Source organism: Bombyx mandarina, chromosome 17 (assembly GCF_030267445.1).
Source record: "Bombyx mandarina strain Sakado chromosome 17, ASM3026744v2".
In the NCBI taxonomy this organism is placed as follows: domain Eukaryota; kingdom Metazoa; phylum Arthropoda; class Insecta; order Lepidoptera; family Bombycidae; genus Bombyx; species Bombyx mandarina.
Window position 1 is genome coordinate 11,759,570 of NC_143223.1, and position 14,440 is coordinate 11,774,009.

At 34.2% G+C, this 14,440-nt stretch overlaps 3 protein-coding genes across 4 annotated transcripts in view; all 3 read right to left on the reverse strand.

Annotated features, from left to right (window-relative positions):
• The window catches only part of LOC114240687 (uncharacterized), a 104,997-nt gene extending 104,302 nt beyond the window's left edge, over positions 1-695 (reverse strand). The window contains exon 1 of one of the 2 annotated variants that reach the window (XM_028171325.2): positions 436-695. The gene's annotated coding sequence lies outside the window, so the exon portion shown is untranslated. Of the gene's footprint in view, positions 1-403 lie in introns of both variants that reach the window. The other variant, XM_089734135.1, reaches the window with a different exon arrangement.
• LOC114240653 (soluble calcium-activated nucleotidase 1) overlaps positions 1-14,440 on the reverse strand; it is a 441,880-nt gene that overhangs the window by 277,964 nt on the left and 149,476 nt on the right. The window lies entirely within an intron of this gene.
• Positions 6,716-14,256, reverse strand: STUB1 (STIP1 homology and U-box containing protein 1). Its single transcript, XM_028171267.2, has 7 exons — positions 13,974-14,256; positions 12,821-13,019; positions 11,888-12,029; positions 11,132-11,234; positions 10,979-11,035; positions 10,365-10,481; positions 6,716-9,652 (listed from the first exon to the last, which is right to left on the reverse strand). Exons 1-7 carry the CDS (start codon positions 14,091-14,093, stop codon positions 9,527-9,529), a joined length of 864 nt encoding a protein of 287 aa, XP_028027068.2. The 5' UTR covers positions 14,094-14,256; the 3' UTR covers positions 6,716-9,526.

Below are 14,440 nucleotides of genomic sequence, written 5' to 3' on the forward strand. Positions count from 1 at the left end.
AACGAATGCGACAATAAGGACGGGCACATCGATAAAATACGATTTGGAATGTTTTATGTAATGATTGTGAGGGTGCGTGTCTCCGGGGGCGCTCTGTGAACACACCTCGCAGATAAGCGCGTGTTTCCAATAACAAATGATACGACCCGCCTTCGGTTACGTAAACCTTAAAAGAATTTGATGAATATTCCGACAGAAACGAGCGAAGGTTAACAATCGATAGGAAAAGAATGTTTCTGGGCAGAAAAAAAACAAAACCGCGGCTAATGTAATGAGAAAGTGGCAACGACGAACGGGTCGCGGTAAACATCACACGCGCAGCCGCATAAATTGTCTCCTGGCTATTAATGCTATCGGAAAAACCATTATTTACTAACGGTTAGTGGAGCGAATGCGTGTTTACCAAGGACGGGCGCTCGCGAGCTGGGTACTCACGCTGTTGGGGGCTAAGGGCAGTCCCGGCACCGGTCAGCTCGGGCAGCCCATTGATGAACTCCGACGGCAGTAGACGCGAGTCACATGTCAGCGAGCGCGCGGCGGGCGGGGTCGCCGGCGACCGCGGCGTGACTGCCGGCCGCACGTGGTCTCTCAGGTATCAATTAATCGATGCGCAGTGCGAGCGGTCGCGGCGCCCGCGTCCCACATTCACGTCCCACGAACAGCTGACGGCCGAGCCCCGTAAACATGAATCGGAGCCGCCGCCCCCGCCTTGCACCCCTGCGCGACCGCCCTGCGCGCCGCGAGCCTCCTCAACCTCCCTCAACACTCCGAACGCTTTTATGAGACATCGTTTCTTTGGAGAATGTATGTACGAATCTTTAAAGAAATTGAAATTCAGGTTTGTATAAGTATTTAAGTAAGTAGATATTATGTGTAATGAGTTATTTATTTATAAAATTGCAGGTTTTCATGAATAATACATAATAATTTATTCGACATAACGTTTAAGCAAATTTACAGATTAGTTAGACGGGTAATATAGGGATATTGTATACTGGATTACAACGGTTACCTATGGCGATATTTTATAGAAAGATATTTAATAAAATAAAAGTCTAATTTTTTGGCGTTAATTAATTTATAAATAATACTAATTAATTATTATATTAATAACTAAAATAAGTATTAAAAATATATTATAATAACCGTGTAAATAAAACAGTTTATATAGATTTGTTTTTTTCGTAGCACCAAGCTACATGGCGTAGCTCCGTAGCCTTCTTGATTGTGAAGTAGCTTGTAGCATACATTATGATTACCAATTTTCTAACATTACAATGAAAGTACATAGGTTTCTTTAAATTCATTTAAACTGATGAACTTGAATAGAAATATCTTCATAGTCAGTTTAATTATAAAGGTTTCAAACTAACAGAAAAAATGCTTAGATAGTTAATAATGACATACATACAATTGCAACGTAAAAATGACTTTTAGTAATAACAATATGGTCAGAGCGCCTTATATGATACGCCTGGTCATCACTCAGAAATTACAATATTACTATCATATCATTCACTCGAGGCAGACATTGACCTCATCCTATTCACTTACCCAACTACTACCTAATTAATATTAATTAACAAGTGGCATATTAACGGTACTACTTGGCACTGCAATTCTGTTTATTTCATCCGGGGTAAACTAAGACTAAAGCATTAGTCATCATTTCCATGGACTCTTAACATTTAGGGAGGCCTTGAGATAGTGGACGCTAAAAAAATTCGAAGCTAACGAATTAATTCAATCTTCAAAAAACATATCCGTTTGTCTTACTTGTATTATATGTTATCTGGAACACACGTTAAGATACATATTTACTTGTGTTTCCAATTAGAGCGTTATATTAATAAATATCTTAGACTCCTATCTAATCAAAGCCCACGATTATTTTGCCGCAGATAAACTCACCATATTTTTTACTGGTGGTAGGACCTCTTGTGAGTCCGCACGGGTAGGTACCACCACCCTGCCTATTTCTGCCGTGAAGCAGTAATGCGTTTCGGTTTGAAGGGTGGGGCAGCCGTTGTAACTATACGTGAGACCTTACAACTTATATCTCAAGGTGGGTGGCGCATTTACGTTGTAGATGTCTATGGGCTCCAGTAACCACTTAACATCAGGTGGGCTGTAAGCTCGTCCACTCAAGTAAGCAATAAAAAAAGATAAAAAATAAAAATCGCAGAGAAAGACGGGCTCAGATTACATCCAACCAATTAATGTGAGTGCATGTTCGTGCAATACGTATTAATTTAATTGAAACGCGTCCAACATATTGTCACGGTCGGGCGCTCGGTTCGCGTAACGTGTTATTGAATACGATCACATCTGGATAAGAGCCAGCCAGCAACAGTTCGACCATGCTGACTAGCCAACGAACATGCAAGTATATTGTTGTGCAAATGCGTCGGACGAAACTTGGATGCGTGCTTTCAAAAACATATTCGACGAAATTGCTTTTTTTAATACGCTTTTATTAGCTTCAGACGTATGTATGTTTGTAACGGAATCTTTGAACATGATTTTGACCCCCTTCAAAACGTCGTGTTAACTCGAAATTTGGTATACTTATTAAGGACCGATGACAAATCAATATTTAAAACAAATTAAAAAAATTGAAATTCAACTAAAAAATTAAAAATAAATAATAGTTTAAAAAAACTAACGAAATACGTTTTTAAAAAAGCGTGGGGTGCATGGTATCAGTAGTTATAAATATTTTATGAACAGATTTCCTGAAATATGATATGATATTTTCTGAAAAGCACCTCACGCTTTACAATAAAATCATTTTTTCTTAAACTATTTTGAATTCAAATTTATTTTCTGTTTTTAGTTGGATTTTCTATAAAAGCGTATTCTGCTAGTTTTTTCAAACTATTATTTATTTGTTTATCTGCATTCGATTTCGTATACAAGAATTCCTATGTTTTCTGCAATTATAAATGAATCGTTTTACGTAAAATTTTATATTGTTAGATTATATTCGGGTGGAGCTTTGAAGTCGTCGTTATCTTAAGAATAAGACGCCTAGTGTTCAAATCTGGCATGCAGCTTCAAAATTATCTTAAGAAACACGCGCTTACTTCAGGCGTGTTTATGAATGACCTCCTCACTAAAGGGATCAAATCGTGTAATAAAAAATATAGTACAAATAATTTCCGCCTGCACGAATAATGACCTTTATTAGTGTCTCGTTTAGCCGTGAAAGGATAACTAAATTATTGCAGATTCACTCGACCTTCGACCACAACCGACTGCGTGCTTGATCATTTTACATTAAACATCTTTATATTAATACGTGAAGCAAAAACTTTGTACCCCTTTTTACGAAAATTGCACGGACGGAGGAGTATGAAATTTTCCACACTTATAGAGAATATAGAGAAGAACTGCACAATGCTAGTATTTTTTTTAAATAATGCAAAAAAGATACATTAAATCAATAAAGAAAACATTACACACACTACCACGTATTTGACACACACACGCATGCATACTATTGTTTATTGTCAAACTTTTCTTATTGCATAAAGTCCATGGTCAAATTGAGAATAGATTAAATATTATTTGTCTTTGTTAATATTTGTCTAAAGGCTAAATTTTGTATTGGCAAAATCTATGATTTTAGAAGTATAATAAATAGTCTTTGACAATAGAACCTTAATAATGTTCAAACTTATAATTTCAATTAGGTAATTATAGTCGAATTTCGACTACTACGGGACCACTAGTTTAAGTAGTTAGGTACGTAGAAATTGAAATGAAACAAAAATGAACGTGAATGCAAGAGACGAACAGATAGTGATAAAATCGCTTTTTCCGCTCCATAACAACGTAGCTTATGTGAATCGGAATTTTTTTGTTCAACGGCTGTACGCGACCGTATTGATCATCCGCTTGTGTCAAAATTCAATGCATTGTACAACACGCAAAAAAACACATAAGTATGTGTGCTTTGACTGATATCTCTTCCGTTGTATACCTATTTGTCAGGACTAGAGGTCCCGCAGTAGTCGAAATTCGACTATAATTAATTGGAATTGTAAGTTTGTACACTATTATGATTGTATTTTATTCTTCTTTAATCACAAATTTCGCCAAAACTACACTATAAAAATATTAACAAAGACAAACAATATTTAATCTATTCTCAATTTGACAACAGACGTCAAGAACAAAAGTTTGACATTAAATAGTATGCATGCGTGTGTGCGGCAAACCCATGGTATGTAGTGTGTGTAATGTTTTCTTTATTGATTTAATGTATCTTTTATGCATTATTTAAAAAAAATATTAGCATTGTGCTCTTCTTCTCTATATTCTCTATAAGTGTGGAAAATTTCATACTCCTCCGTCGGCGCAATTTTCATAAAAAGGGATACAAAGGTTTTGCTTCACGTATTAATATATAGATAGCGTTCATGACATATTGATAATTATTTTTGAAAACTTTCATGCAATCCAATGTTCACAGCGAAGTATATTAAAGAGAGCTCTTTATTTTATTTAAGTACATAACACAAGCCATGATTCAAACAATCATCATACCACAATTCACCCATTGATTCTTTATTCGCTTAGCTAGGTGAACGAACTCACGGCCCGCGTGATGTTAAGTGTTTACCGGAGCCTATAGACATCAAAAACGTAAATGCCGCCACCCACCTTACATGTGTTGTAAGGTCTCAGTTTTATGGTACAACGGCTGCCCTGTCTTTCAAACCCAAACGCATTGAAAGCTTTAATGTTCTGTTTCTCCCTAAAATTATATAATTTTGTGGAAGTCGTCGTGACTGTTGTCAATATGGCATGTGACAATGCCTGAGCTCATATAAGCATTCTTTAGCAAACATATACTCAACAATTGATCACGAACGACTTCTACCATCATATCATATAATGAAACTGGCTAAATTAGAAACTGTGACATAAATACCTATTTCTGTCGGGAACAAAACTCGATTTCAGGTATCTGAGAGTTAGAGGTACGCTCATTTTTTATTTCTACAGATATGACATGGCTACAACCAAACTGGTGACTCCCGCTAAGTATTCTTCGAGCCTTGTTCAAAGGATAAGCATAACAAAAATCTACTTTCGGCCATAAATATTTATTGCCGTACTACCAATTTACTCCTATACTAACAATTTACCACCATATATTAATGTAATTCGTGATTATCGAATTTGTTTAGGTAACTTCATCTACCCACACATTTACGACGTACTTATGACATGCGTGCCGCTCATGTTTCACTTCGAAATAGCGCATACTTCTCTGGTTTTCTGAACTCATAATTATATTACAACAATTTCAAAGACACGTTGTACATGGGACGTAGGCGCGATTTCATCTAGTCCAGGGGTTCCCAAACTTATTTTGTCTACTGCCCACTTTGAGAATAAATTATTGTTTAGCTCCCTCTTTTTTTCACCTATTAAAAACCATTATAACGAGAGCTTAGTCGGTGTCCATGAGTCTTCCTAGATGAAATTACAAGTCACCTTCCAAGCCTCTAGACAAAACCCCTATTTTTTTTCTGGGTCTGTTACCGCCCCCCTTTAGGCCTGCAGCGCCCACAAGGGGGCGTTATCGCCCACTTTGGGAAAGGCTGATCTAGTCCAATCATCCATTGCGTCGTCATAAAGTAAGTAATATATTATATATTATAAAAAAAAAATCCGCGCTGACCACATTTTCTTGCCAAGAATTATGTACTCGGATCTAAAATGTGTAAAAACATCGCTTCATACGAAGGCAGGTTGATTCTCTACTTTAAGCTGACAGTCGTCGTCTAACTTCAACAAGGTTGTATTTCTTGACATATTAATTTCAGACATATCCCTCTAACCCATAGACAACCCACTGAGTTTCTCGCCTCATCTTCTCAGTGGGTCGTGATTCCGATCCGATGACAAATTCTGCGAAGCACTGCTTTTGCTAGGGCTACTGAGAGCAAATTCTCCCAGGTTTTTTTATTGCTTAGATGGGTGGACGAACTCACAGCCCACCTGGTGTTAAGTGGTTACTGGAGCCCATAGACATCTACAACGTAAATACGCCACCCACCTTAAGATATAAGTTCTAAGGCATATAGTTACAACGGCTGCCCCACCCTTCAAATCGACACGCATTCTGCTTCACAGCAGAAATAGGCAAGGTGGTAGTACCTACACGAGCGGACTCACAAGAGGTCCTACCACCAGTAATTACGCAAATCATAATTTTGCGGGTTTGATTTTTATTTAACGATGTTATTCCTTCACCGTGGAAGTCAATCGTGAACAATTGTTAAATACGTATTTCATAAGAAAAATCAGTACCCGCCTGCGGGATTCGAACACCGGTGCATCGCTTCAACACGAATGCACCGGACGTCTTATCCTTTAGGCCACGATGACTTCAAAAAAGGTTGATCCCGTGAGCTCACCTACCCGTCCGGACGTAGCTGCAATAGCTATTGAAACTACCAGCGAATAGATAGGGGGAAAAACATATCCCCATTTTCTTCAAATCAAGCAGTTTGCTAACAAATCTTTCTGACAGATAAAATTGTTACCTTATATTTTACAAAAAATATTTGTATACTGTGTACATTGCAGTAACTCACACAATATATAGATAACAATTTAATCTGCACAGTAAGGTTACCACAATTGCGGCAGTAATTATATTAAAGATATTAGGAATCGAAAAAATAAAAAAAAACAATATTTTATAATAATTTATTGTAATTCACGTACACTTACAAATATATTATGTATCTCATACATGAATGTGAACCTTAATAATGAATAGTTATTGTAAAAAGAAACACGATCACAATACAAATAGGTTTCTAATTGAAATGACAAACATACATTGAGGACAAAATATTACTTCACGATAAACAAATATAGTTCACCATTACAAATCGGAAAGTGATAGACCATTTAGTGCGGCGACATTTCGGTTAATATGCGACATTTATTTTTATAATTAAAAATGTTTTTTATTTGGTATTAGCATCAACATTTTAATGTTTTTACTTTGGACTTTAAATAAGTTTACTCCATTTAAATAGCTGAAGACTTTTTTTTTCTGTTATGATATTTTTGCCAACCTTTAAACTTTAAACGACTCTTCTGCAAAGTTGCAAAAATGACAGTTAAACCAATTAACCTTTCACCTGTCGAAATATAGTTATTAGTAAATATTAAAATCAATGTATTTTCCCTCGTCCTGATTAAGAGCGCCTTTCCAACTTTACACGACAGTTACCAAACGACAGTTACCACGACAGTTACAAGTTACTTTACCAAAACTACCTGTATTAGTTTTCCAATTACAGAGCATAATGCGACTCAGTGACGCACAATGCCGAATTATGCTGAAGCCTAGTTGAGCATTATGCCGCATAATGCGCTCTTGTACTGTAATTGGAAAACGGCCAGTTATTCCTCAAGTAATTATAACCCGACTAAATTTCAAGTGACCTAATGATTTTACTCAAACAAGTGCGAGTGTATTTTTTTATGATGGATCCATTTTCTTCTACAGAAAAAATGATTTTTGTTGATTGAATAATCAGCTCAAACACACGTAATTTCCATTTAGTTACTAATGTACCAAACAATCAGACTTTCTCGTAAGAGTATACGTAATTATCTAAGTAGATAATAATTAATCAAATTTCAGCTTAATTTCTCCCCAGTGATGATTTGCCGGCTCACGCGCTCATTCTATTACTTAGTGAAATCAAGTGCTAAACAATTTTTATATTACATATTATAATCCTATGAATAGATCTATCTGATATTAGAGAAATCAGCCCAAACTACAGATTAGATTATTAGAATTAGTATCTATGAGCCCTAAGCGCGAGTTAGCAATGTATCGCGTCACAATAAGTCAGTATAATGTATTCTGTGGCCTAAATACATACACTTTCATTTTAACCAACTAACCAATCAGTTGTTTTACTCATAAAATCATGTTTGGCGTGTGTTACGTCACTTTTACATAGACATGTGACAGATACAAACGTCAAGACACATTCTTAGCTTTGATAAATTGATTAGACAATCAGAAAAATTGTATTAAAAGACGGAGATGATTTAAGAAAACTGTCTAGGGTACTTACTCGTTTAATTTAAGATCCATATATAGGCAACGTGGGCCTGTGAAAACTAAACCCAGATTCTTGATGCAATATTATTAGCCTTTTTGATTTCTGGCCGTTTTCTAACATAAATACAACTTTTTCTCAAATACGAACCATAGCATATTTCCCAAAGATCTTTTATTCCAACTGTAATCAATTTAATGATTTGAAAGCAACGTACAAAAAATCAAGTTTTAATTATTTTCATAATAATTAATCCCTAACCTACGAGTCGAGGGTTCATTAAAACGAAATAATAAGTTTTGCATAAAGTGAAAAAAAGGGAGAAAAGAACATAACAAAATACGCGTGTATTAATTCGTCGCTCTCGCCCAAATAATTTCAATAATTTTTCTCAACGAATTCCTTTTACAGTTTTTCGATTAAACTTATATGCACTTACGTACATGTTACAAGAAATATCGACACTAAATAATGTAATAATATATAGTTATGGTACTTAGTTTATAGAATATAAAATTGCAATGTTACTAAAACGTCATTATGACAGTTGCTTTCCCATATTTGTCACTAATCTGCCTAACTATTTTAGGAATTAGGTTATGGTTTATATATTATATAGATAAAGGTAGACATAAAAACTGACGTAGCTCAACTACTTTTCCTATATCGTATAGAGTCTACAGAAATGCATAAAAAAAATTGCATTGCTGCAAAAAAAAATTTTTTTTTTTCTTATTGGAATTCATAAACACGAGCGAATCATTTTTAACTTCTATCGATGAGCACTTTCGCGTTATTGACGTGACTTCGCCACGTAACTGTCACATTTAGGGTTGCCACCTTTTTTTGCAGATAAAGTACATTGGATATTATGGGTATGAAAAAAATTACAAAGTATTAACATAAAGTACAATTTATTTATTATTATTTTTATGTTTAAATACATATTTTTTATTACAATTGATAAAATTAAACACGAAACTGTGACAATTAATGACAGTGACATTGTTGACATTTGAGGTTATGTTGCGTTCAGAATTAATTGTTAAAAAAACGAGTGCTTAGGTGCTGAGGCGTTGGCGAGCGGCGACATCAACTGAGCGATCGATGTATTTCGCCTAACAAAAACATACATACGACTAAAACTTTTCAAATAAAGTATTTTCGTGTGTACTTTATTTTTCACATAAAGTATAGAGTACAACTACCCGAAATAACGTACAATACTTTAATATTAAGTGCGGGTGGCAACCCTAGTCACATTCGCGCTTATGAGTTTTCCGTAAGACGAGACTTTCGTGCACAAATAACGAAAAACGTAAAATCAGAATAAAATTTCACACAAATAAAGAATTCGATTCACGTCTGTGCGAAAATCGTATTGGTTACATCGAGGTTACAAATACGAGATATGTTCAATAGTCGAGGGCCCATTCGTTGTCCTGCAGAAAAGCGTCAACGACCTCCTTCATAGTGAAGTTGGGTATCAGCTGATCTGCCGTCAACTTCACACGGGTAACCGGATCGAAGTGACCAACGCGCTGAAAAAAAACAACCTTCAAATTAACCTACATTCATTACATAGGCAATGCGAGAAGGCTCCTTACGCGCATGGCATATGACGTCATACTAATTTTCGTATTTATTTCGTAGGTGAATGAAAGGGCTCACGACTCAAACGGTGCAAATTGGTTTCCGGAGCTCGTAGACGTAACACCCGCTTTGAGACGTGAGTTAGAAATACCAATGGCACAGTTTATAGGCTATTCGAGGACTACGCGCTACAATTCAAGATTGAGACCACACAGCCATTATGCTATTCAGATACATAGTCACATCATGTCACAAAAGTTTATATAAATATATATAATATACTAGCGACCCGCCCTCGCTTCGCTTCGGAAACATGAAATTTTATTATTGATTATTTACGACATCGCATTAGAAACCTCAAAAATAACAGTATTTCTCCACTATTTAATGGGTGTTATTATACATATAAACCTTCCTCTTCAATCACTTTTATATATTTAAAAAAACCGCATCCAAATCCGTTGCGTAGTTTTAAAGATTTAAGCATACATAAGTATATAGGGACAGAGAGAGCGACTTTGTTTTATACTATGTAGTAATAAATCATAAATTACATCCCGAATCTGATCCATTGTTCCCTTAAATAATTCTGTTAAATTTCTGAAAATGTAATCAAGTCATTATAGTTTTCTTCTATATAGTCTAAAAATTATAACTCACTTCTAAATGTTCCTCAATGTCCTTTTTCTCATAAGTGATGCCACTCGGAGTGATGACCGGCTCATTCAGGATTTCAAAGCTTATTTTACCACATAGGTAATCTGGCACATCGCGCTTCTGCGTAATAAAATCACAGCATCAAAACTGACTTTGGACTCTTTTACTGAGTTAGATGGGTAGATGAGCTGAGGGTACCTGGTATTAATCTAGTAACAGAATCGAACACCACAATAATGATAATTTACAAAAATCGAGATGGTCTTGTAACTTTTCAAAATATGCTGAAATATCTTTACGGACAGACCAAAATAATTTATCTAGATATCACTCGATGTAGGACATCCACAACAGCAGATGTCTCAGCGGATGTATGTAACAACATAGTAGAAGTATCAACATGAATAAGCAGAAACAGTAAGTGTCTATATAGATTGATTGTGCTCCAAGATTGGCTCACAATTTACTCACTATTAATAACTGCATTTCTGTATTTAAAATACATATTTCTATTTCTATACTTTTATACTTAGAAACGTAACAAATATGTAAGAAAAATATTCATGAATACCGTTCTTCTTTTTTATTTTTATTTTGTTAAAGTTAAAAAGACTTACCCTTCGGCGATCGTCAATTTTTGAAAATAAATTATTTAATTCACTAGAGTAGTTATTCTGAAAAAATATTATAAAATATTAATAAAATATTAACAAAAAATTATTTGTTTTTTTATTTGTTATCACACTAATATTTGATCGAAAGCTACATACACATTCTTCCTCAATTTTGGATATTTTTGTATTACGATCATCTTCATTGTTTCCATCTAGTTTCAGGGTCTCTATCCTACGTTGCATGTCTTCATTTATTAGCCTACCAAAAAATTTAAGAGTTTATATTTAATTCAAAAATAATATTAAAAGTTGAAAAAAATCAAAATGTACAGTTTTCAATTTCAATATTATTTTGTTGGTAAATGTTTAAATCAGAAATGCCTAATGGATGGAAGTATTTTCCAGACAATAAACAATATTTGCAAACTTGATGAACATATCTGTTTTCGTTAGTAAGTGGCAGACCCCACGCATAGCCATCCCGTCTATTTATATCGCATAGCAGTTATGCATTCCAGTTGAGATTTACCTTCAATTTCATGTCAACAATTGCCACAATATAGGAACATCATAGTGTAATAAAATGAAATGCGCAAAATTTGTAAATCTGTAAATAATTCCTGGTGGTAGGTCATACCTTCATCAGTAGTTACCACCATCCTGTCTATTCTAAGAGTGGGACAGCCAATAAAAATACAATTGAGACGTCAACCTCAAGGTATGTAGGCCAGGAGCTAGTCTGCCAATCAAAAGAGTCAAAGTAAAAGCCTACTTATTATACTTGCTATATTACTTACTAATAGAAATGTTACTTGTCAAATAACATGAAGCTTCATAAATTAGATTAGTAAAATAACTAATAGGTTTAAGAGTTACACTTATTACACTTATTAGCTTATAATTTGTACAAACCTGTTTAAATATGTTTGCAATTCAATTTCTTGGGCTATCCTTTTCTCCTCTTGTACATTCCATCTCTTCTTCCGTGCTGTGCGTAGCTGTGCAGCTATGTCATCACCGAAATTTAGCTTCTGCTCACGAGCCAGATCATTTGCTAAAAATTAAGTATATAGTTTAAAAATTATGTTTATAGCTCAAAATGTAGCACTGTTGCACAGTTGTGTTTAAATACTGCAAGGAAATGAAAAGATTGCAAAAAAATCTAAGCCAATGTTGTATTTATATAAGATGTATTGTGGCCAGGTTCGAAACAAAGATGGGTTAAAGGTGATTCCAAACTTAATCTTATTCTTTTAAATAATGTTTTTAAACACCAATCTATTTATACATAAATAAAGATCAGCTGATGTGTAGAACCATCTCATTGCCATGCCGGGGATACTTGACAGCTATCTTTACATTACGATATTTGAACAAAAAGTTTTTACACTCATAGAGGTCACTTTACTAACGCCTACTTCATCATAATTCTGATTCGAGACTAGTTTCTTTACACTCTATTTAATCACAATAATAAGAATATATTTAGTAACCAATTTACTATATGCCTACCATTCCCACTAGAAATCAATCAGACTTATGTCCAAAAGCCACCCTAGTCTTACCACCATCATGAAACAATAGTTCATTCTAATTTGGATTCGGATTGAATTTTGGTAGAACAGCCATTTTATAACTGAATTGAGATCTGACCTCATGTCTGATCTGTCAGAAGTCAAGAGTGTGTGATGGCCTTAATCTTGTAATGTCTCACCAGTAACCACTTAATACAAGACGGGCCATGAACTGACCATCTAGAGCAATTAAATTTTCTATAATAATAGATTGTTAAACTACCGTAATTTTTCCCATTTATCTTAATTTTGTGTAGTTAATAAAATGTACCTCTATGCAGATGCTTGATGGCTTCATCATAGCATTCAAGTTCAACCAGAGCCTGTCCCAGAAAGAAATGTCCTTTGACCTGGTTTGTATCAATGTCAAGGGCCCTTCGACAATCTTGACAGGTTGCCTCCCAGTGTTTCATTTTGAGATGACAAAGGGCACGGTTTGTGAAGTATGTGGCCACTGATGGATTTTTTATCTAAAATATTTTGTTACTATTTTAACTTTCATTTTAAGAACAACTTTTGTTATAACAGAAACAAAAATTAAAAATTAAAAACACTAAATTACTAAAACTAAGGTACATATGGTATTTTAAGGTACATATACATACAAGTATCTTAACACTATTCTGTTAATAGGATTAAGAAAGGCCAAACTTGAAAATGACATATGAAACTACCCAAATATTAGCCTATCCATTAAGTACATGTATTTTCTACATGGATACCAAGTTTCAAGTCAATCGGATGCATGGTTCAGTAGTTATAACGGAACATCGGTAAAAACCACTGTAGATTTATATATTACTATACATTATATGAATTATGCCTGGAGATCAGCAATTGGTTAAGTTAGAATAATTTTTCGCATCTTGTAGACATTATTTAAGCAATTTTTACAATTTATTAATGTATTATATCACTGTATTATTTCCAATGCTTTAAAATGGTTTGATTAAGTTATTCTAAGTACAAATAGTTTAATTTATTCTTCTGTCTAATTTAGCTAAAAATATATCCTGCGTTTAGCTTACAAGGGTTTGAAAAACATTGTTTATACTCACTGTAAAATAAAAAATGTAATATTACATGTAACATTTAAAAATGATATTTTGAATTATAATTTCAAATTAATCAAGAGAAAGCACTTAATATGTTCTTGATATTTGTCTTTATGTTAGTAATTTTTAAGACGCTTCACAAATTCATCAAATATAGATACTTGAAAAATTTAGTTAACAGCATTTTCAATTAAATGAAACAACGATTATGACGTATTAATATCGTTTGAGGTGTATAATTGTTGCATATCATTGAAATTAGAATCCAAGGCTGGTTTTTATAAAAAAAAAACAATTTATACTGGTCTTTTCCTTTCAAGAGAAATGAAATTATATATTTTTCATAATAACATTGTATTTAAAACTTACAATAGCTTTTGTATAGCAATTCTTTGCATCTTCGTACCGCCGTAAACTAAAAAGCCTATTCCCTTGTTCCTTCAGTTCTTTATCGGTCAAATTTGCCGTCGAATACATATGTTTGCTCATTTTGAACTAATTTTTATTCACTGTAATGTTTTCACTAATCACATTCTACGAAGCTCTAATCCTGCTGCTGTTTCTGAGATCTTTTTAAAATAAGGATTAATTTAAAGTGCTAAGTACGTAAATCTCGATCTCTTCAATTTCCTCTAGATTCCAGAATTTGGTTGATTGACATTTGACATTTATGACAAATCGATGCTTTATTTGATTTGTCTATTGAAAAGGCAATGAAAAACAGCCCACACCTTTTAAAAGCTTTCATTAGTAAGCTTGTTTTTCAGTTACTTTGTTTTCTTTTACAATCTTAATAGTTTTTCTGATTACAATAGCCATGCAACAATACGAATAAA